At 40.2% G+C, this 21,044-nt stretch overlaps 3 protein-coding genes across 3 annotated transcripts; 1 reads left to right on the top strand and 2 right to left on the bottom strand.

The window, feature by feature from the left end:
* Positions 1-179: 179 nt before the first annotated feature.
* On the bottom strand, positions 180-2,317 carry six9 (SIX homeobox 9; the record flags this gene model as incomplete). The annotated part of the gene is made up of 3 exons (XM_083914219.1): positions 180-330; positions 965-1,125; positions 1,916-2,317. The coding sequence occupies 3 exons, from the start codon at positions 2,315-2,317 to the stop codon at positions 180-182; spliced, it is 714 nt and encodes a 237-aa protein (XP_083770345.1).
* Positions 2,318-4,320: 2,003 nt separating this feature from the next.
* Positions 4,321-12,117, bottom strand: six5 (SIX homeobox 5). Its single transcript, XM_083913609.1, has 3 exons — positions 11,299-12,117; positions 7,517-8,985; positions 4,321-6,309 (listed from the first exon to the last, which is right to left on the bottom strand). Exons 1-3 carry the CDS (start codon positions 11,982-11,984, stop codon positions 5,657-5,659), a joined length of 2,808 nt encoding a protein of 935 aa, XP_083769735.1. The 5' UTR covers positions 11,985-12,117; the 3' UTR covers positions 4,321-5,656.
* A 3,689-nt stretch (positions 12,118-15,806) lies between these two features.
* On the top strand, positions 15,807-20,221 carry tbcb (tubulin folding cofactor B). The gene is made up of 7 exons (XM_083913835.1): positions 15,807-15,958; positions 17,051-17,193; positions 17,395-17,538; positions 18,001-18,094; positions 18,508-18,699; positions 19,351-19,423; positions 19,525-20,221. The coding sequence occupies exons 2-7, from the start codon at positions 17,074-17,076 to the stop codon at positions 19,637-19,639; spliced, it is 738 nt and encodes a 245-aa protein (XP_083769961.1). The 5' UTR covers positions 15,807-15,958; positions 17,051-17,073; the 3' UTR covers positions 19,640-20,221.
* The last annotated feature ends 823 nt before the right edge of the window (positions 20,222-21,044 follow it).

Below are 21,044 nucleotides of genomic sequence, written 5' to 3'. Positions count from 1 at the left end.
TCACCAGTACACTCCCATCTTATCTTCCCTTTTAACAAGTTAAAGAACAATGCATGTTGTGGTGTTTTACTGACTCTAGAAATATAGATTTCAAGATGTTCAAAGAGGGGCAAAATGAATTTTAATGATATCCTATTAAAAAAAGAAACAGCCAAGTAATATAGCCACACATTAAACATTCAAATGAGGCCTCCACACAGGTGATGTAGAGGAGGCGGTGGGTGAGAGAGAGGTGGAGGTGGAGGGCAGTGGTACGGGGTATGTGGACTTCCTGGAGGTGAAAGGTCGTTGTCAGAGGAAGGGAGGACGTGTCCTGAGGTTCCTCCAGAGCTAGAAATTGGGAATGAAGAGGGAAAAATGCATCTGATCAACTCCACACAGTTGCATCTTTTAACCACAAGGGGGCGCTGCTGTTCTATTTAAGAGACTGTATATAAAGATATACATGTAAAATAAATCCTATAAATACATAAAGTACTCTTGATATTTAGGGTTTGATTTAAAAGGAGATCATTTATGTGTGCAGCATAAAGTTAAAATTGCAAACTTTTCACATGATTTGAAATCGCTCTAAAGTTTGGTTCTGTTGTTAATGTTTTGCAGATTTTCATGCGAGACCAAACTTATTGATACAAGAAATCAAAAACACTCCATGCATCAAGATGCGTCAATTCTTATCATTTTACTTTTTAAAAAACAGCTATAACCAGAAAGTGAAGAGAATATCACTCCGCGGTGATATTTCCTTCATGGCACGACATCAAAGGATTGACTTTGGTCATCGTGTATCCATCCGCTCCCTGTGGTTGTGGTGAGTGCAGATCTACTTTACTGGCTTGTAAATTGTTTTGATCCCGTTGGAAAGTTATTTTTTTTGTAAATTAACTTGCTGTTGTTACGCAGGAGGGCACTGAAAAAATACAATTCCCCAGAGAGCCACCTGCTGCCCTGGCCCGTCACTGACCCGGTACCGTCGGTGGTTCGGTCCCTCTGCCGGCGGTTCTTGAACCAGTTGCTGACCTGTGTGGTCGTGAGGCCGGTGGCCGCTGCCAGCTCCCTCTTCTCCCGGGTACAGGGATACGGTTTATGGAGGTACGACTCCCGGAGCACACGCCGGGATTTCTCCTGTTGGTTGATTAAATAAATGAATGCAAAGCCTGAATGTTATTAAAACACATAAGACATAACTGAGATCAATACTAGAGTAAACTGAAATACCCTTTTAAACCATGGTTAATGCAGGTTTTTTGCCATTCAGCAGTCTTTCATGATGAATTGTCATTTAATGTTGAACGTGCATGGACAAAATGTTTCACTTTCACCAGTGTAACTCCCCAATGTTGGAAAAAGTGTTAAGATTAGATGCATTGTATTAAAAACAATGCTCCATTACAAGTAAGTCCTTCATTGAAAATGTTGCTGAAGTTCAAGTTAAGTATCTCCTGCAAAACTATACTTAGTACTCATACTAATCATAGTAAAAGTACTGATCAGCCGCCTCTTATTAATATACTTGAGTCAGTATTTAAGATTTCAAGCTGGTAAATGTGGAGTAATGTTAATAAAGACCAACTTTTAAATCAATAACCCATAATCATGTTTTAGAGTATATCTTGCATGTAAATTCTGACTGCGAAAACTAATTCTAGCCTGATTATAGGTGTCAGATAAATATAGTAGAGCAAAAAATAACATCTATCCTGCAATGTGTCGGAGTAGAAATAAAGTATAATAGAATTCCCACAAAATTGTACTTAAAGTAAGTCGGCCTACAGTACTTGAGTTATGTACCTAGCTACTTTATGTTGTTCTTAGATCGTCTCCTTCACTGACAGTTTCACAGCTAATCAAAATTCAGCACATACCAGAAAGCTAAAGAACAGTTTGGGAGCACATTTAGGGCAAGTTAAGGTACCTTGAAACAGTAGCTGGTCTCCTCTCCGTCCCAGATGGTGTGTGGTAGAGGAAACTTCCTCCTCACACGATACTTCCCCACAGCTCCCAGGGGCCGGCCCCTCTGCCTCTCGGCCTCCATGTAGCGGGCTCTGAGCCAGAGCTGCTGCAGGAGTGGTTGGCTGCGTGGGGAGAAGGGGAAGCCCTCCAGCAGGGTGTAGAGGTCAGTGAAGTGGCCCTGGTGGAAAGCCACTGCGGCTTTAGCCTTCAGCACGCTCTCCAGCTCCCCAGGGCAAGGAGAGGAGGAGGAGGAGGAGAGGGAAGGAGGAGGAAGGGTGCGGAGGAAACCAGCAAGGCGATCCATGCAGCCGCTCTGCAGAAGGACCTCGCACACACAAGCCACCTGCTCAGCTGTGAAGATCATTGCTGCAGGAACAGCTCCCAAAAAAGTCCTGAGATATGTGAGTTGAACCAAAGTGTGTGTGAAGATATCTTCTAACAGCCTCTCTTGAGTTTGCACTGGAGCGAGCTGGAGCCTCTCGTGGTTTGTCTGTGGATGAAGCGAACGTGTGTGTTTATCATTACTCCTCATGCCCCGACAGAATCAAATCACAGGAAACCTGAGACCATCAGGGTTGGAGCAACACACCACACAACCCTCATTCTCTTGTACAAACACATGCTTGCACAGCATCACACACATTTTGGATGTGCTATTGTACTGGCACTCACCCACAGAGAGGATGATGGTTTTGCCCTGCAGTAAAGAAAACTCATTTGAATAAAAATTTTCTTGCCAAATTACAAGCAAAAATCCTCGGACAAGTGCGCTTCAGTGCTAACAATGAGTAGGAATTCCCAACTCTTATAATAAAAGTCAAACTTTTTTTTGTAAATGTAGTTTATTACAATGATATGTAATATAAAAAATAAAATGCATTTGAATACAAAAATGAGAAAACAAGAACTTGAATGACAAACACAAACAATCCCTTTCACAACTATTAAAAAAAAAAGCTGATTGCAATACATTATCTTTGGTTAAATCTGGAGTCATATGTGTCAGGTGGGAGAGAGTAAAAAACATATCCCAGGCTACAAACAAACAAACAAACAAAAACAGGTACAAATGTGCATAAGCCCACAGAGGCTTTAATGTCGACATACTTTGGAAAGAAATGGCTCACGTGAACAAACGCAGGCTACCATATTTTACATTTCCCTTTATCCCTAACTACTAATTCGAATTTCAGGAAGAAAATAAAATCAGACTGAAAATTGATTCGTCCAAGTCATTTAATAATCTACCAAAAGGTCATTGGGAACAAATTACCTAAACCTATATTTACGAGGTGACCTACTGTATTTGAAAGTGACCATCAGAATCAATTTATACCAGTAGACTATGATCGGAAAACCTCAGTCCGCACAACAATGTGACCTTCCCAGTGAAAATGAATATCATTTCCTATCTACGTTGTTCCACCAGGATTCATTTTCTTACTGATTGATACATGCTTTAAATAGATTAAATGTACAAAAAAAGGACAAACAACAAACATACTTATAAAACCAAAAAACAAAGGCCATTATTGTAACTAGATGCAACATTTAAGTGTTTTTTCGTGTACCATAATCGGCCAAAGGTTTTACCGTTACCCGTGTCATGACAGTGGAACGGTCACACGATGATGGACACTTTTTTAGGTTTTAATTAAAGGAGCTGTTCCATCAGGACATCTTTAACCCTTTCTGTAGAGTTTTAAAGTGTAATTCCGGCGCAAAATCCTCCCATGGTCTTTTTCGGCACTTACATACATCAAATAAGCCATGGAGACAGTTTTTTTTCTTGTATAAACTATTAACGGAGAAACCCCAGAGATTTGCTACTAGTCAGACGTGGCTAACACAGATTAGCTCGGGGCAGTACCGTGAACGCATTAAAACGTCTTTTTTAACCACTCATACTGCTCATGATAACACCACACCTCTGCAGCAGCATGAGAAAAGTCCTTAAACATTATACGACGTACCAATGGGCTCCTTCCTTTTGGAGTGACTTTGGTAATTGACTTGAAAGGACTTTACTATGAGAGGAGCTGGTACTGGGGCCAGTAGGTAAGGCTTTCAAAACACTCTTTAAATAAACTCTGGGTTCACTAACTACGTTGATGGTGCTTCAGTTAGTGTGTAGGGACTCTCATGCTACTGCAGAGGTTTGATGTTATTTTAAGCAGAATTAGTGGTTAAAAAAGACGTTTTAATGTGTTCACCGTACTGCCCCGAGCTAATCAGTGTTAGCCGCATTCGGCTGTTAGCGCCTCCCGGATTGCTGCGTTAACAGTTGTTACACGGAAAAATCTGTCTCGATGGCTTATTTGATGTAAGCAAGTGCCGAAAAAGAGCATGGGATGATTTTGCGCCAGAATTACACTTTAAAGTCCAATTTCTAAAAGGGTAGGACATGAGCCCAGCCACTGTCATAACAGCACGGCAGCGCAGCGTAAACATTGTGTGAATAAAAAGGTGCAAAATATACAAATAGAGGAGATCGAGCTATGACTATGCAACAAACACTGTTGCATTATATTGAATTCGAGATCAGACGCATAAATGTGGGATAATCCCAAAATTTGGTCGGGTGTATAGCACTACTTAGTTAAACTAAAAAGTCAAAACATTTCTTTTTTTTCAAAAACATCAAACCTGTAAGCTTTAAAATAAGGCACTTATCCATATCAACAAACAGAGAATGCATGATATGGATGCATTTGACAAACATATCACTAAGTGGGATCACAGCAAACATTTTAGTGTCATGCTTCATTTAAAAACTCAGTATTTAAAAGCCTTTTTTCCTCCCAAATGCACTGGCTTCAAACTCAGCCATTGTGCCACAGTGTCCTATAAAGAACTAAACATGCATTGCATAGAGTATAGACCCTTTTTATTTCCTGTGCTAAAGCTTTACCAATGGAGTCATTTGACTGTTTACTGATCAAATGCAGTTTAGCATCATGTTTCAGCCCAGACTTCAGTAACTTGCAGCAATAAAAAATACTGCTGTGTGGCCCTTAAAGCTATGATGTAATAACAGTTTAACATAAAACTCAGCCACGTTCTGTTCTTCACTGTATTCCTGGAGTGTTTCTCTGAGTTCTGGACAGGCAGACAAAGCTATTTCTAGATTTATGCCTTTGCCAGATAGTCCGCGGTATAGGTATTGTGGTAGCTCCACAACAAACTGTTTCTACTGTCGGCAAACACATCTTTTCCTAAGTACATTTGAACTTGGTCTGTCGTCCACAAAACTGCAAAGAAGGGCTGAGAGAATAGGCAGAGTCCCAACGCCTTACATAATATAGTCTTTTTTTTTTAACACCAGGACCTGTAACTGGGCTGAGCAGACTTAAGCCGAGTAAGTTCTTTCGTCTGCATCTGATAAAACAGATAAGGCACGTACGGATTTTTTGTAAAAAAACAAACTCTGAGACGCGTGAGAACATCCCATGTGACCCTGCCCGTCCATGTGAAAAAGAGCTGCGGAGGATTTATCTCAGAAGTGCCAGCAAAGACGATGACGGTATGAGGCCCTACTGAGAGAGCACCATTGTTGTACGTGTCAGAACCTGAACGTGTTGTAAAAAACATTTGGTTTTAGAGGATGTGGAATAAAGTCTTTCAGCGAGCACAGTCCCCGGTTCCTGTATATTTCATGCTTTTTTTGTTTTAGAGACACAGGGTTGTCCACCAGCAAGGTAAACTACAAGCCCAGGTCATCATCCACAGGGACGGACTGGAGCTGAGTGAGAATCTTGGAGTCCCCGTCCATCTCCCCTGAATTCCCCAGAGCAGAGTTGGTGTCCACATCCTGCTCTGGTGAAGGGCTTCCCAGAAGCAGTGACTCTCCTCCGGGGAGGCCTAACAAAGCCGGGTCTACAGGTAGGTCCCCTTTGCCGCGGACGTCAAACAGACTAGCTACAGCGGAAAGGGGCACAGGGCTCCAGGCGGGCTGGGACAGCTGGGTGTTGGGTGTCACCCCACTGTACATGGGACTGAGGGTAAGCATGCTTTCTGGAGTGAGAATGTTTGGCGTTGTGGTGGTGACTGAATGGTCCAGCACATGAGGGGAAGGGACGGCAGGCGTCCCAATCTCCGGAGCACAGTACGGTGGAGACGAGTTGATGAAGTTTAGGGGAGATGATGCGAGGCCACTGGGGGTCAGGCCCAGGGCGGTTGAGACTACAGGAGTGGTGGACGCGGTGAGAACGGGACCAAATCCATTAGCAGAGATGGGCGAAGCTTCAGGGACTGGTTTCAGGGGCAAACTGGTGAGTTGAATGCCTGCTGGGATGGTCAGAATCAGCTTGCCTTGCTGGACACTCAGGTAGGGGCTTCCACCGAGGAGAAGGTTACCTAGGGCGGCGATACAATAAATGATAAATCGACAGCAATCAGGACCCAGTGACATTCAAACAAGCATCAGTATGAGATGTAGCACCATCAAACATGGACGCAGGAAATGTATTTACAGAGCAATATCTATAATCATTTTTGTTTTAGACAATAAACGTTTGCCGTAATCAGGCATTAATAATGTTCCTTCTCTCTTGGCATTCTGTTTATTTTAATTTAATGAAATTAATGTGTATTACAATCTGTTTTTTAATTAAGTTTCTACAGTAACAGGTGCTCTATTTTGTGTCAGAACATATTTTTACAGTTTTTTGAGGCATTGTTTCTTAAGTGTGTTATGTTACAATGTTGTGCATAAAACAGCCTAGTGCACTAATTAACATTTGACAAACATTAAAGCATTTTTAAAGCTAAATCAATTAGCCTAATTGATAGAAAATGAATTGGCAACTGTTTTGATTATAATACGTTTATTATTATTATTATTAAGCAGAAACACCAGTATTCTGTGGTTCCAGCTCATCAGTGGTGAGAGTTTTCTGCTTTTATTTGATGTGAAAATAAACTGAGTATTAATGTAGATATTGAACTGAAGAAAAAACAAGTAACATGACAATACTGTGGGCATGTAAACGTTGAAGGGCACTTTTGTTATTTTCTTACATTCTATAGACCAAATAAATAATGGATTCATTGAGAAAATAACCAGCAGATTAATTGATCATGAAAAACAATTGTTAGCCCCACTTCTAAAATATTTAATTCTATTGTGTACTATTTCTGTAACTACAGGGTACCTAGCATTTACTCGTATTAAGGGACTCTGCATCAGCTAAACCATGTAATAAAATACGTGTTACTTAGTGGTTAGTTAAAAAACAACAATCAAGTACACCTTCAGTATAAAACACTAATAAAACCTATTAAAGAGTAACTATTCTTTTCATTGTTGATTAATCGGCTCATTGTTATCTCAGTTAGTCACTTAGTGTCTGACTTGTCCCAAAGATATTCAGTTTAACATCATATATAACGAAGAAAAACATCAATTCTCACATTTGAGAAGCTGAAAGCAGCGATTTCATTAAAAAAATGATAAAAAATGCTTAATTATTCTTCGTTTCCAAATCATTTTTCTGTCATTCAGTTGATGGTCTTGGCTCTGACTACTGCATTTACCAACAAATATCCTGTAAACTCATTGTACCTGGAGAAGCCGAGGGCAGCTGAATGATCCCGGAGTTGAGGAGCTGCACGCCAGGGGCCATGCTGGTTGGGGGACCCATACTCTGAATGGGCCTCAGCTGGTTTATCCTGAGAGGACCCTGTGCGACCCCTGCAGGAGCTGAAGTCAGGACCTGTAAGGGCACTCCGGCAGAGGGGATGGAGAGCGAAGGACTGGCAGGTACCACTTGGGGGAAAGAGATGGTGGAGGAAGTTTGGATGGGGGAGACGGGGACCAGCTGAGGCATGGAGAGGGGGACTAGTTGTGCTGGTGTGGTGCCTTTGACCTGGGGGACTGGGACTACCTGTGTCGGGGAAGAGATGGAAATAACTTGTGGGACCTGGATTTTGCTGGGCGTGGAGTTTGTGCTTTGGTCCCCCGGCTGGTGTACCGTTCGCTGCGGGAGCTGGTTGTTGTTGAGCTGCGAGATAGAGACTATGGTCGTGGCACCTTCGGGCAAAGTCGTCAAAGCGTCCTGCTGGTGTTGTTGCACCGGTCTATTGCTTGTGTTCACTGTCTGGTTTTGGAACTGGGGAGCTGGCGAGGTGAGGGGGGACACCGGGACCAACTGAGGGCATTGCGAGACGTGGGATCCCGAGGAGTGCTGGACCAGCTGGGATACAGGGATACCCTGGATGGAAGGCACAACCTGGGGCAGAGAAAAGACCTGAGGGGTGGAGCTGCTGGAGTAAAGCACGGAGCTGGGAGCGTTTAGGTGGGAGCCAGTCGAGGAAAAGACAACATACTCCCCTTGTTGACTGGAGAGAGGCACGGCAGAACTGGAGATTACCATGCCCGCAGACGACATAGAGGCTGGGAGGGTGTTTTGTGCTAAGACTATGGTCGGGGAGGACAGAGTCGGAGAGGAGGGGGATAGAGATGAAGAAGAGGAAGATACTGTCTGGAGGCTGTCCTCTGATTCAGGGACACCGATGAAATCCAATGCATTGTCGCTTTCCGCTTTGGTTTGCAGAGGGAGAGAGATGATGGATGGAGGGTTTGAGACTGGAGTGCAGTTAGTGCTAAAAACAACCCCTGGAAGCTGCTTGGACTCCATGGCCGAAACCTCCTGCTGTGACACAGAAACCACTTGCTGCTGCTGCTGCACGCCGATACCAGGTTTGGTTATTACCTGAGCCCCGTTCAGTAACAAAGGAGAGTTGGTCGCAACAGGACTCAGTGTGACTGTCTGGCAATCGCCCAAGCTTAGCCCGTTAATTATGACACCAGCACCAGTACTGGAGATCAGGGGATTCCCATTGAGCAGTAACGGCTGAGAGGCCGTGAGGAAGCCGCCGGACCCGTTGAGGATGAGCTGGCCACCCGTGCTGCAGGGGACGGCGGAGAGAGAGATGATGGAAGCCGTGGAGACGGAAGCGTCCTCCGGTTTGTCAGGGGTGTCGTCCATGGGGCTCGACTCGTCATCAGTGCTGTGGTTCCCGTCAGACTCACTGGAACGGAGGAAGAATAAATGAGTCAAATATAAAAGGGAAATGTGAGTGGTTTTAGAAAGTTGGGCACCAGAATTTATCAGTGCTCACACTTATTAACACAAGCCATATCTCACACACACACACACGCACACCCTTTGTAATCTTCTAATCCTAATCCTTTAAATGCGTTGATCTTATGACATTAGGTGATCTATGTGATGCCCTGATTTCTGTTCCGACCACATGTTTTCACAACTCTTAATGGATTATGTATTGTTAAATTTCGATTTTTTTCAAATTGTATGCCATAAACCAAGATAAGAGTCTGTTAAATGAACAACAGCACAATGTAGCTCCCAAACTTCATTACCCTGAAAAGGCAACATTTAAACCATAAAAAGTCTTCATCAGGTTTCATCAACATTTTAGAATAAGTAGGATTCAAATTCACAATTGCATTTTTTTCCTAGAAATATTTAAATACTGAATAAAAATGTAATTCACCCAAAGGAATATCTATTTTAAATGAAACATCTCTAGAAAGTACAGTAGAAATAAATAAATAAATGCTCAGATGAATGATAAACGTTTTATTCTAGTTTAGTTTGAGTGTTATACAATACGTGTTTTCAGTGGTTGACTTTGGATACGGCATGGATGAATCAATTAATTGTCAACTATTTAAGTAATTACCAACTATTTTGATAACCGATTAATCCCTTTGAGTATTTTTTTAAAGAAAAAAAGGTTGAAATTCTCTTATTCCAGCTTCTTTAATGTAGCTTAAATATTGTTTGTGGTTTCCTTACTCCTCTATGACAGTAAACAGGATATCTTTGAGTTGTGGACGAAACAAGACTTTTGATGACGTCATCCTGGGCTTTGGGAAACACGGATCAACGTTTTTCACCATTTTGTGAATCAAACAATCACTTAATCAAGAAAATAATGAACAATTCAAATAATCAGTGGTTGCAGTCCAAATACCAACCATCCAGTTACTATTATTATTATTATTGTTATCATTATTTATCCTTTGTGATCTTTTCTTAGAGTTGTTCTGATTCCGATACCAGTATCTGAAATATCTTCGATACTGCCGAAAATGCTGGCATCGGTATCGGCGAGTGCTTGAGTCCAGGTACTGATCCAATACCATGTAATTTATTAGAAATAGGAATCCATTTACTGGTTAGCTCTGTTAGCTCTGACACGGTTCCTCTTAATCTTTAATTAATCAGTTTAATAATTATTAGAAGTTCTTGTTAATAATTATTCTGTAAGTTGCTGTTGCACTTCTATCTTGTACCGTTCTATTTATAAATACATTAAAAAATGGCTTCAATTTTCTGTATTCATTCATGTTTTACAAAGGGTTTAACCTGAGCCAGGCCTTACCACAATAAGAATCAAACCACAGTCATGCAGGCGTAGTAAGATCTATTTTAACCCACTGGGACCACTATCTGTACTCGGTATCGGCCGGTATGTGGAGGTAAAAAATGGTATTGGAACATCTCTATCATTCTGGTCATTTTTACCATCTTATATCTACAAAAAGCGACTTTTTTTTGCAGTGGATCTGTTTAAAACTGGGAACTGAAACTCTGTTAGAGCGTCTACTTGGTTAATGTGTGTTTCAATGTATAGCAGCCTGGTCAACCATACAGATTGTCTTCCAGACCACCACAAACACTGATAAGATAAGTCTGCTGCTCTCTCTTATCTCCTCACACTTTACCTCCCCCCTGCTTGGTGAAATAGTGTCTGTAAAACTGAGATTTCAGCCCGTGTGAAAGCAACCTAAGACCATCTTTTAACCACCCACCTTCCCTGTAGGTAAAGTTTGTGTTACTGAGCCTCTATAACCCTGCAGGCCCTCGGCAGCGGTGCAGGGTTTCAGGAAACTTGAGCCACGTTGGCCGCCTGGATCTCACATTTCATAACAAAGCAACATGCTCCTGGTCTCAGACCTGTGTGGCTTGACTGCTGTCAGAAGTCAGAAGCTCCCCTGATCATCGACTTACTGGATGCAATGGTTTTTATTTTTAGTTGTTAATCTTGTGACTTTGAAGTTGCATGTGTACACACACTGTCTGCGCTGCCCTGTGCAGGCCTGCAGGTCTTTGTTTACCATTAAGGTCTGGTCCGGTTCTCTCACTCACTGTCCTGACTGGCTGTTCACATCTTTAAATACAAAGTAGCGACTCTCCCAGATAAACAAGGGAGAGTTCGAGACAGCTGTCGCCTGTTTAATCGCTTTTGAATCTCACCCAACTCCCCCTATAAGGGTCAGATACATGTAAATGTGCCTCCGGTGTTGCTGCCTACCTCTTGCTGTGGGTCCCGGACGGGGTCCTGTCCCTCTGCCTGCGGTTCTTGAACCAGTTGCTGACCTGCGTGAGGGACAGTCCGGTGACTTTGGCCAGGTTTTTCTTCTCGTCCGGAGTCGGGTACCTGTTGCTCTTGTAGCACTCTTTCAGCGCATTCCGGGACTTCTCTTTGAAACAGTACACGGTCTCCTCGCCGTCCCAGATGGTTTTGGGCAGGGGGAACTTCTTCCTGAGCCGGTACTTGTCCACTGCGCCCAGGCTGCGGCCCCGGGACCTCTCCGCCTCCTTGTAGCGGGCTTTCAGGTACAGGTCCTGCAGGAACCCATGGTTAGACGGGAGGAAGTCGTGGCTCTCCAGGATGGCGTACAGCTCCTTGAACTCTTCCCGGTGGAAAGCCACCAGAGCCTGGGCCTTCAGCAGGGTCTCGTTGCCACGTAGCAGCTCGGACGAAGGAGGTATGGTGGATAGAAATCTCCACAGGCGATCCACATTGCCCGCCTGCAGAAGGGCCTCGCAGAGACATGAGACTTGGTCAGTGGAGAAACTCAGAGCCGACTTTTGGAAACTTTGGAGCAATTGTTCCGAAACTTGCACCGGATCTTTCTCTTTTTTGGTCTCCGTTGCCGTCGGCTCCTCTGGGCTGCTCTCAGATTGTTCTGTAGACTCCAAAGACAAGGAAGCCATTTTTGACTTTAACTTTTTTTTTTTCCTCCACTAGTTCCTCCTCTCTCTCTCTCTCCCTCCCTCTGCAGCGCAGCACTCTCTCCCATTCTCCGCCACCCATGCGTCCACGCCCCTTTTCCAACACCGTCTTTGTTCAGAGTCGCGTTATGATAATTAGACATCTCTATATTCATATGTGCGAATATGATTCATTATGCACGTGTGCTGCTGGATGAAACTTGCTCCATGGCAATAATACGAAAGTCCTGACTGTGTGCAGTGGTGAAAGAGCTTTTACTTCACTAACAGTAGAAATGCATTCAAAATGTTCCTTAAGAAAAAAGTGCAAAAGTATCAGCATCAAAGTAAAGTACAAAAAGTAAAAGTACTCATTATGCAGAATTGCTTTCAGAATAATATATTATCAGATTATAGTTAATGGTAGATTAATGTAAATAGTGTTGCAGCTACTAAAGGTGGGACTCATTTTAATTACTTTATATACTGCTGTGTAACAATATATCCTATTTTATTTGTTGATGATATTTAGTATTAATAATCTGAACCTGTAAAGAAACTTAAGTTGCCAAATAAATGTAGTCAAAAGTACAATATTTCCTCTGAAATGTAGTGGAGTAAAAGAATAAAGTAGCATAAAATGGAATTACTCAAGTACAAATACCTCAAAATTGTGCTTAAGTACTGTATTTGAGTAATTGTAGTTGCTTTCCACCACTGCTAGTGCTGATGGATGAAACAGGTACAGAGATATTTCACTTAAAGAGTAAAAGGATCAACGTTTAAATGTCAAAATAGTCCAAGTAAAAGTCCTGCACTCATGATTTTTAAAGCTAAACAAACCCACAAAACTACTTAAAGAGCTGGACCAATTATTCTATTAATCCACTATTTTCCTTCCTTCAATCCTTTTTAAATGTGCAGCTCATTTTCGTCATGTGATGGTTAAAGAACATCTCTAGTCAGATAAATAATAAAGAAGCCTGGGACTGGGAAATTATGATCAGCGTCTACTGACATTTCATAGAAAAGAAGGATTAATAAACCAGTCGAAAAAATATTATACACTTTATTGTCATTGTACAAACCTCTGTATCAATGCTATAAGATAAATAAATAAGGAAAAGGGACAATAGGCTACATTCTGTTAATAATATCCAGCAGTATTGTTATAGCTGCAGCAGCTGTCCCTCAGATATAATAATAATTATAATAATAATAATTATTATTATTATAATAATAATAATTATAATAATAAGCAGATTAATCAATGATGAGACTTGTTAAGTAAATAAGTATAATAACTAATTGGGTGGCAGAATTGCCCCTGTTATACTGTTATATTATTGGTTACTAATGCATTACTGTGTAGCAGCATGTGAAGGTGAAGTTTATAATAAAAAGAATAATTATTATAATCAAATAATATTAATAATAGTGAAGTATAAAGTACAACTGAGACTTCCATACTGTTCACTGCTCAGTGGACTGGATATAAGTAATAACAGTGTAGGGATGCAACCAACCGTTATTTCCATCTTCATCATCCATCTATATGATGTAAATAATGTAAATGAGTGAAAATGGCCTTCACAAGGTCCCAGAGCTGGAACCAGTGAAGATTTATGAATTGTGGCAATAGATTTGTGACTTAAAAAATAAAGTAGCTTTGATTGATTGTGGGTGTTTTACACATGCAGACAGACATAACCTTTGTGATTAAGAATGACTGGTTCTTTGTCGTGGCAAAGGTTCTTGTAAAATACATGCCACAGTTCAGCGTGTGCGCTCTGACAGCTCCTGTCCAGTTAATAGCATGTAAAAGCGTGTCTCAAAAACTGCATCCTGTACTAGCTTCAACTTAACTTTATTTTCAGGGCATTTGTTGTGTGTACTGAATAAAGCCTTTGAAAGACAGCGTGTCTGTGTTTGTTTAGGTAAGTCTTGTTGTCATCCCAGTTCCCCAACCGGATTCCACATCTCGGTGTGCCTGTGGTGGTTTCCTACTGCAAATACTGTCAGTACAAACAAACACAATTAAGTCTACACTACCTCAAGGTATATCATTTGCATTTGTGAGTTGCAGCTTCATAAAAAGAGAGAACATCCATTTAGACTTCTGCAGTGTGTGGATGTTAAGGTTTCTCTTCATTGAATATATGAATGAAAACTTTAATTCTTTCTGTATGTCAGGCAAGTTAATTCATTGAAATGCAAGTTCAGAAAATAAATGACTTACCTAGATGTTTGCTCTCTGTAATAATGATAAAAACATAAATCGTATGCACAGGCCTGGACCTCAGATCTTAAAGAGAAAATGTGTGTCAGGCACAGAAATCTGAATGTTATTTATGATAGATGCGCCATACACATATGGGCATGACCTTCAGATAAGGTGTGGATGAGGCCAGGCGGGTTCGCAGACCTCCATCTCCATCAACAACCATAGGAATGTAAATCTTCACTGTGGGACTGTGTGCCTGTAGCAGCCCCGCTCTGCTCCTCCCAGTCTGGTGTTTGGTTTTAGCACTCAGCTTACTTTTTACTTCTCTTCTCTGCCCGTACATGCTCTCGTCCGTAGTCTGTTATCTGCCTGACAAATACTTTTGTTCACTGAGATATGTTCACGATTAAAAGAAAAGGCTAGTTTTCCTGTCAGGGTTATTGTTTCCTAATTTCTAAAATGTTCTATAAAACTGGAGCAGGACAAAATGGGATATTTTCAAGGGGTTGTCAAATGACAGATTATTCCTTAAAAACCAGCAGCAATATGATTTCCCATCCTAAACAGACAATATACTTTATTATGTGCGTTAATGTCATGCACAGACATGTAGGCTTAATGTACCGTACAGGTCTACATTCCTTATTAGTCTTTAACTTCTAAACAATAGGGAAAATGTCTAGTTGAATCCGTCATGTTTAAAATAGCCTTCATATAAACTTCATTCATCATGGATTAAACCATAGATGCTTTAAACTGGAGCATAGCGCTGCTGTGTGGCTGTTTCAACGGTCACGTTCAGCGTTAACTGCTGCTGTCTGATGATTGGCTTTCCATCGTGTCAATCTAACAATAAGTGGGCGGAACCCCAACCCCTTTCGTAACGTGATGTAACGTGATTGGTTGGCTTCATTTGCTCCCTGGTGTGATTGGTGTTTTCCAGTCTGGGGGCGGGTGGAACATTCTGGAGCTGTACTCACCAGAGACACCTGCTGGTCACCCTCGGTACTGCTTTATGTAAACGGATGGCCGTTATTACTTGGTTTAATCTGCAGTAATGTAAAGTCACGATACCTTTGAAATAGTTACTTTTTTTGTTTTGCAGCCTGAAATGTTAATACATGAAAAAAAAAAACATTTCAACCTGATTCAAACATTTTACCTTACAACATTCAAGTGAAAATATATATTTTTTTCAAAGTTTCTGAAATTAATTTCAAAAAATGAAAAACAAGCGTCTAGTTTTTAATTCTCTGTTATTTTTCAGTATTTGAAAAAAAACATTCACTTGAATGTTGTAATTCAAAATGTGTAAATCACGCTGGAAATATATATATTTTTAACGTATTATAATTTCAGGCTGCAAAACAAAAAAGTGACTATTTCCAAAGGGTATCATGACTTTACAGTGTCTATAGAGAGGTGCATACATAGATGCATAGATGGAAACTCTTAGTGAGAATGAAAATGGTCGGTTTGCTGACCAACAAAGCTTTAACTGAATTTAAAAAAACAGATACATTTAGAGAGTTTTTTGTTAAATACTGAGGACAAAAATCGGCGCGGGATTGTGACGTAGGCAGACGGGTCGTCACGTGATTTTGGGCGTGACGAAGCGAGGCATCGGTAAACCTCTTTTATTCAGTCTGGTCTCAACATCTCGCTGCTGTCCGTGTGTTTTTGAAAGGTGGACAACGTTACAGCGTCGAGGTCTTTTCTTCCAGCGTAACATCACCAGGAAACACACGTACTTGTGAGTAACCATGGCAGCCGTGCCGTCTGGACGACGGTGTTTGCAACGCAACTCTGCTGTTGCTAGCGTTACCCACACAGCTAGCGCTGTCGCAGCTCATCCAAACTCGCTAAAACACCGACGTTTGAAGTTAAACCGAAATTATTTCATTATTTAACAGGTTACAAAGTCTGTAAACATGAGAGGGAACGATGGTAATTCACCAAGTTAAACAATAAGCATTATCATTTCACTAGAATGTGCTCTGTAGCAAAACAATGTGAGAGAAAATGAGTTTGTGTAGCTCTTCATGGCCTTTACATCAGGTCAGTCGAGTGCTGACTATTATCATTTAAACATAAATATTCATCCATGTATATCTTCTTATAAAGGAAAGACAAGTGGTGGTTAATATATTATCAATAAATATGCTGCCAATAATATTTTTTTATAAAGTAAACATAACAGGTGATTAATATATTATCAAAAAAAGGCTTCCAATTTATATATTTTTACAAAGGAAACATAAATGTGATTAATATATGGTACATTTTTATTAAATATGCTGACAACAATTGATATTTTTTATAAAGTAAACGTAATTGGTGATTAATATACTGTACATTTTTAATTAATATGCTGACAATTATTATTTTTAATAAAGTAAACATTAGTGGTGATTAATCTATTGTAAATTATTAATAAATATACTAAACATAATATATATTTTATAAAGAAAAGGTAAGTGGTGATTAAAATATTATAAATTATAAATATCTTATAAATTATATAATTTATTTATATATTTATTATATATTTATATAATACTAATCATGGAGAAGGGTAGGGATTTAATATCTTTGCTTAAATTATTTTTGTATGTGTTTTTCATTTTGCTTGATCATTATTAGTTTTCTGCTTTAATTTTATTTACATAATATTCAAATTGAACATTTCATTCAATCAAATAAGAGATAAGTCAGATAAATATTTCGGAGCATTGCAACTTGACACCAGGTTGTTACATATTTTCATTGCTTGTGTGCAGCTGTGAGGTGTATCCATTTCAGACCTGTCTGCTAATATGGCACATTGTTTGTCCATTGTTTTTAGTGTTTTACACTACAACCAGCATCATGGACGGTGGAGTGACAATAGTGACCAATCCCACTGTTAATGTGCGCCTGACAAGCACCATCTCCGCCTTTGAGGTGCAGCGCAGGTTCAACAGAGGGATTAGTATAGCAGAACTGAAGGTGAGACGTAGTCATACATTACACATTACACGTCAAAATATGCACACATTGGCTCTACTGTTGATTTTTCCGAGACCTGCATAATACACTTTGTAGTGACATTTTTGGTAAAATGTCTGCATTCCTCATGTTATTAGAAACAATGAATACCTCAAAAATGTCATACTCTTACATGTACTATTATGTTTGTTTTGCCATTAGGGAAAACTGGAGATGGTTTTGGGTGCATCTCCCTCCAGTATGGATCTGGAGTTGTTCAGTGTCTCTGACAAGTTCCTGCAGAAGATGGACGACAATGAAGCTTTGCTGGGTTCTTATCCTGTGGATGATGACTGCAGAATACATGTAAGTGGCTGCTCGGTTCGGAAGCTCTTTAATATAGTGCTCAGACAACTGTCCTGCTGTAGTGAAATACAGGTAGAAACAGGTTTTAAGATTGGTCTTTGATTCCAAATCCAATTCTGTCTTCCTGCAGCCAAAAACAAACTTGCTTAACAGAATAATAACATGCATTTTTAAGTCTCTATCTATCTAAGTTGCATGTTTCCTTGAGACGTGCCTGGAAACTTTTCAAAGTTTGCAGTAAAACATTCAGTGGTTTTAAAATGAGAACATTGCTATGTAGGCAGTGCAGTGGTTAAGGGTTGATAAATTAATGATCCTTTTCATTTGGGTATATGGGTGAGTATTTAAGGTCACCAACAAGTGTGAGTTTCTTTGCAGCTTGCAACTGCATTACTATTCAACGATAATGTGATGTTGACAATAAAAGGTCATAATTGCCTTGCATCTCATCCTGAATCACAGGTCACTGATAGGAGTGGTCAGATGAACGAGTTCACTGATGTTTCCAAAGTGGAGAAGTTTGAACTCTCCGATGAAGCCTATGATAAGAAAACAGGTACAGTCCGACTCTCAAATTCATAATTTTTACAGCATTAAAAATTATTCCTATGCTTTTGGTATTAAAGAAAAACACTATTTCCCAAATTTCATGACCTAATGTGGCTACTGCAGCAGAAAGGGATTACATTAGTTGAACAATAAATACGACTTGTTACTGAAGCTGAAATGAATAGTTGATAAATGAATCCACTGAAAATTAACTACTGACTTCTAAAAAGGGATACAGAGACTAATTAGTAAAACAATCTCAGTCATAGACTAAAAAATGACAATACCTCCATCATACAACACCTGAGCTATTATTTGGAAAACAATATTTGTATGCTAACTTTTGACACATGTTAAGGAATCATCCAAACTTATTTAAAAGAAGATGCATTTAGTACAATGCAGCTTTCTTTCCCTCAGATTCTGCAAGGTATTTCATGAAGAAACATCGTGTTGGTCAGTTCAATGAAGAAGAAGTGGCCAGAAAGAAAGCTCAGAATGCTGCTCAGGAGGAGGAACAGAAAGCAGCTGCTGATGCCATTTCTGTGGGCAGCAGATGCCAAGTGCAGGTCACTGGGCAACCCGCGAAGCTTGGCACAGTCATGTATGTTGGTAAGTGTGGATAGGGTTGGCTGGTTTACTTTCTTTCCTACAGAGCAGCCTTTGTTGTTATTTATGGTGACCTATTACGCAATCTATGCAAGCAAAGTCATGGCACATTGACTTAAAATTTGACCTTACTTAATTGAGATAGGATGTGTCTAGCGGCCTCTTTGGCGGTAAGATGTAATTGTAATTGCAGGCGAGATTGTGTTTTCAGAGCCCTCTATCTTGTCACGTCACTGTGTGCTGACTTTATTTAAACACATTCACCTCTGTACTTCCGGTCCCCTATATATGTTACCTTTTAAATCCATACACACACATGTTCCAATACAAGCCTGACTCAGAAGTTGGAAGTTCCCTATTTCCGATTACACGTGAACGCAACATGACCGATCTTGGCTGACAGACTAACCGCTGTCAGCAGCGCCACTAACATGGTGGCGCATTTACATCTAGCGAGGGAATGTAACCACAGACATTCAGATTGTAATTCTCTGCAAAGAGGCAGGTAGAAGTGCTTTCATTAGTGGGTCATAGTAACTTAAAAGACAATTAAATAGATGGAAATCCTACTGAGTACAACTTTAACAAAGAAAGTGTGTTTTTAAAAGCAGTTAGTGAAGACTGAGAATTTAAAGAATGTTATGTTCAACGCAGGTACAGTAGATTTCAAGCCAGGTTCCTGGGTGGGTGTGAAGTACGATGAGCCCCTTGGAAAGAACAACGGAACGTAAGAGCACTCATTTTTTTTATTTTATAGTCATGCACAATGGTGATCACATTCTTGATTTTGCCTTTGACCCTGTCTTTTATTGAATTGTGTTTCCACAGTGTTAACGGGAGGCAGTACTTTGAATGTGAGAACAAATATGGTGTGTTTGTGAAGCCCTTGAGTGTGACCGTGGGAGACTTTCCTGAGGAGGATTACGGTTTAGATGAGATGTAGGACTGCGATGTGACAAAAGGGTGGAGGTTAGAGATTTTCCACCCTGAAATTTGAGCGTGGACCTCAAGCTGTTATCACTCACTAACCAGAGATGATGGAAAGTCAGTGTCATTGCATCAAATGGAAATCAAGTTTTTTGTTTTGTGCTTCTCTGGAGGGCATGATCCAAAGAGCGGTGTCTAAAGGTCTTTTAAGTTCAAGTTCTCGCTCACAAACGTCAACCTGATAGAGGTGAAGTTCAGGTAGTACATCTCTCGGTGCGTTAAATATTATAATAATAGTTGAGGATAATCACAAGGTTTGATAAAGGAGAGGGTTTTGTTGCATGTAAGGCAGAGCAATGAAGGTCTGTATGTGGTCCCTTCACTTCATTTGCTTTAGTAGTACTTGTTGCTTCCAGGCTTTCTCAACATGGAAATGTTCTATGTGATCTAAAAGTCTATATTGAGAGTTAAGATAACTTAATTTCTCCTCATTTAGTTTGTATCAGTTTGTACAAAGATGACTGTATATAACTATGTATAGTTAACTGTAGTCTTAGTCTTTTTGAATACTGTAAATTGATGAGTGTTTAGAGAAGGACCCCCCCCCCCCCCTAAATGCTGGATTCAAAAGTAGCATTGTACCTTGTATTCCAGACTAACATGGCCTCACATGCATTTGTGAGATAAGATGGAGAAATGCTTTCCAATCAATTAAAATCCATGCTTTAATGGTCAAACTCATTCGACTATTCAACAATACATCTCCACCAACAGTAGTCCCACAAATCTGGTTTGAGCATCGTAGGGGTACAATGTCTGGAATAAGGGTGTGAAAGTATGCAAGGGTAGATATTTCCTCTCTTAACAACTTTAAAGGCATTGCATTTCATTTTGTGTTTGTTTGTAATGTGTAAGACTCAATTGTTAGGTTTCCAAGTGGACATAATACGTAATTCCCCTTTACTTCTCTGTGATTGAATTCCTCTTGTGTGCACTTGAATGTGTTCTTATTTTCAACCAATTAAATAAAAAAAAATGTTTCAAGCTTCACATTTGAAATAGTAAAGCTTAATTTGACTATTTTTTAGATTTAAATTTGTTTGGTCAAATCAAAGTTATGTGTTAATAGAATACATCCAATAATTGTGGAGAGTGTTTACTGGAACACGACCAGTAAAGGTTTGTAGTGCTGGTACTTCAAAAAATTGTCCTTAGAGGTGTCTCAGATAACTCAGTCTGAACTGTGGAATCAATATTAAAATTGTACTCCCTATTTAAAACAATATTAGCTTTTAAGTCGAACTAAATGGGACTTTTTTTCCTGCGCATTTTTGTTTGTTTTGACCTGCAGCTCAATATAAGCACATTGAATTTAATTCGCACTTTCCATTTAAGTCCTTCATTAATCTTATAGTACTAGT

Source organism: Echiichthys vipera, assembly GCF_963691815.1.
Source record: "Echiichthys vipera genome assembly, chromosome: 5".
NCBI classification, from domain to species: Eukaryota; Metazoa; Chordata; class Actinopteri; order Perciformes; family Trachinidae; genus Echiichthys; species Echiichthys vipera.
Note: the sequence above shows the minus strand (reverse complement) of the source record. Positions and strands in the feature narration are given on the sequence as shown.

Bases quoted from the DNA above. Each gene is read 5' to 3' on its own strand.
- six5 (XM_083913609.1), bottom strand. From the start codon at position 11,984: ATGGCTTCCTTGTCTTTGGAGTCTACAGAACAATCTGAGAGCAGCCCA. The intron at 8,986-11,298 runs GTAGGCAGCAAC...CCTCCGTTCCAG, and splicing joins TCCGGGACCCACAGCAAGAG to TGAGTCTGACGGGAACCACA. The intron at 6,310-7,516 runs GTACAATGAGTT...TCGCCGCCCTAG, and splicing joins GCTGCCCTCGGCTTCTCCAG to GTAACCTTCTCCTCGGTGGA.
- tbcb (XM_083913835.1), top strand. From the start codon at position 17,074: ATGGACGGTGGAGTGACAATAGTGACCAATCCCACTGTTAATGTGCGC. The intron at 18,095-18,507 runs GTACAGTCCGAC...TCTTTCCCTCAG, and splicing joins AGCCTATGATAAGAAAACAG to ATTCTGCAAGGTATTTCATG. The intron at 18,700-19,350 runs GTAAGTGTGGAT...TGTTCAACGCAG, and splicing joins TGGCACAGTCATGTATGTTG to GTACAGTAGATTTCAAGCCA.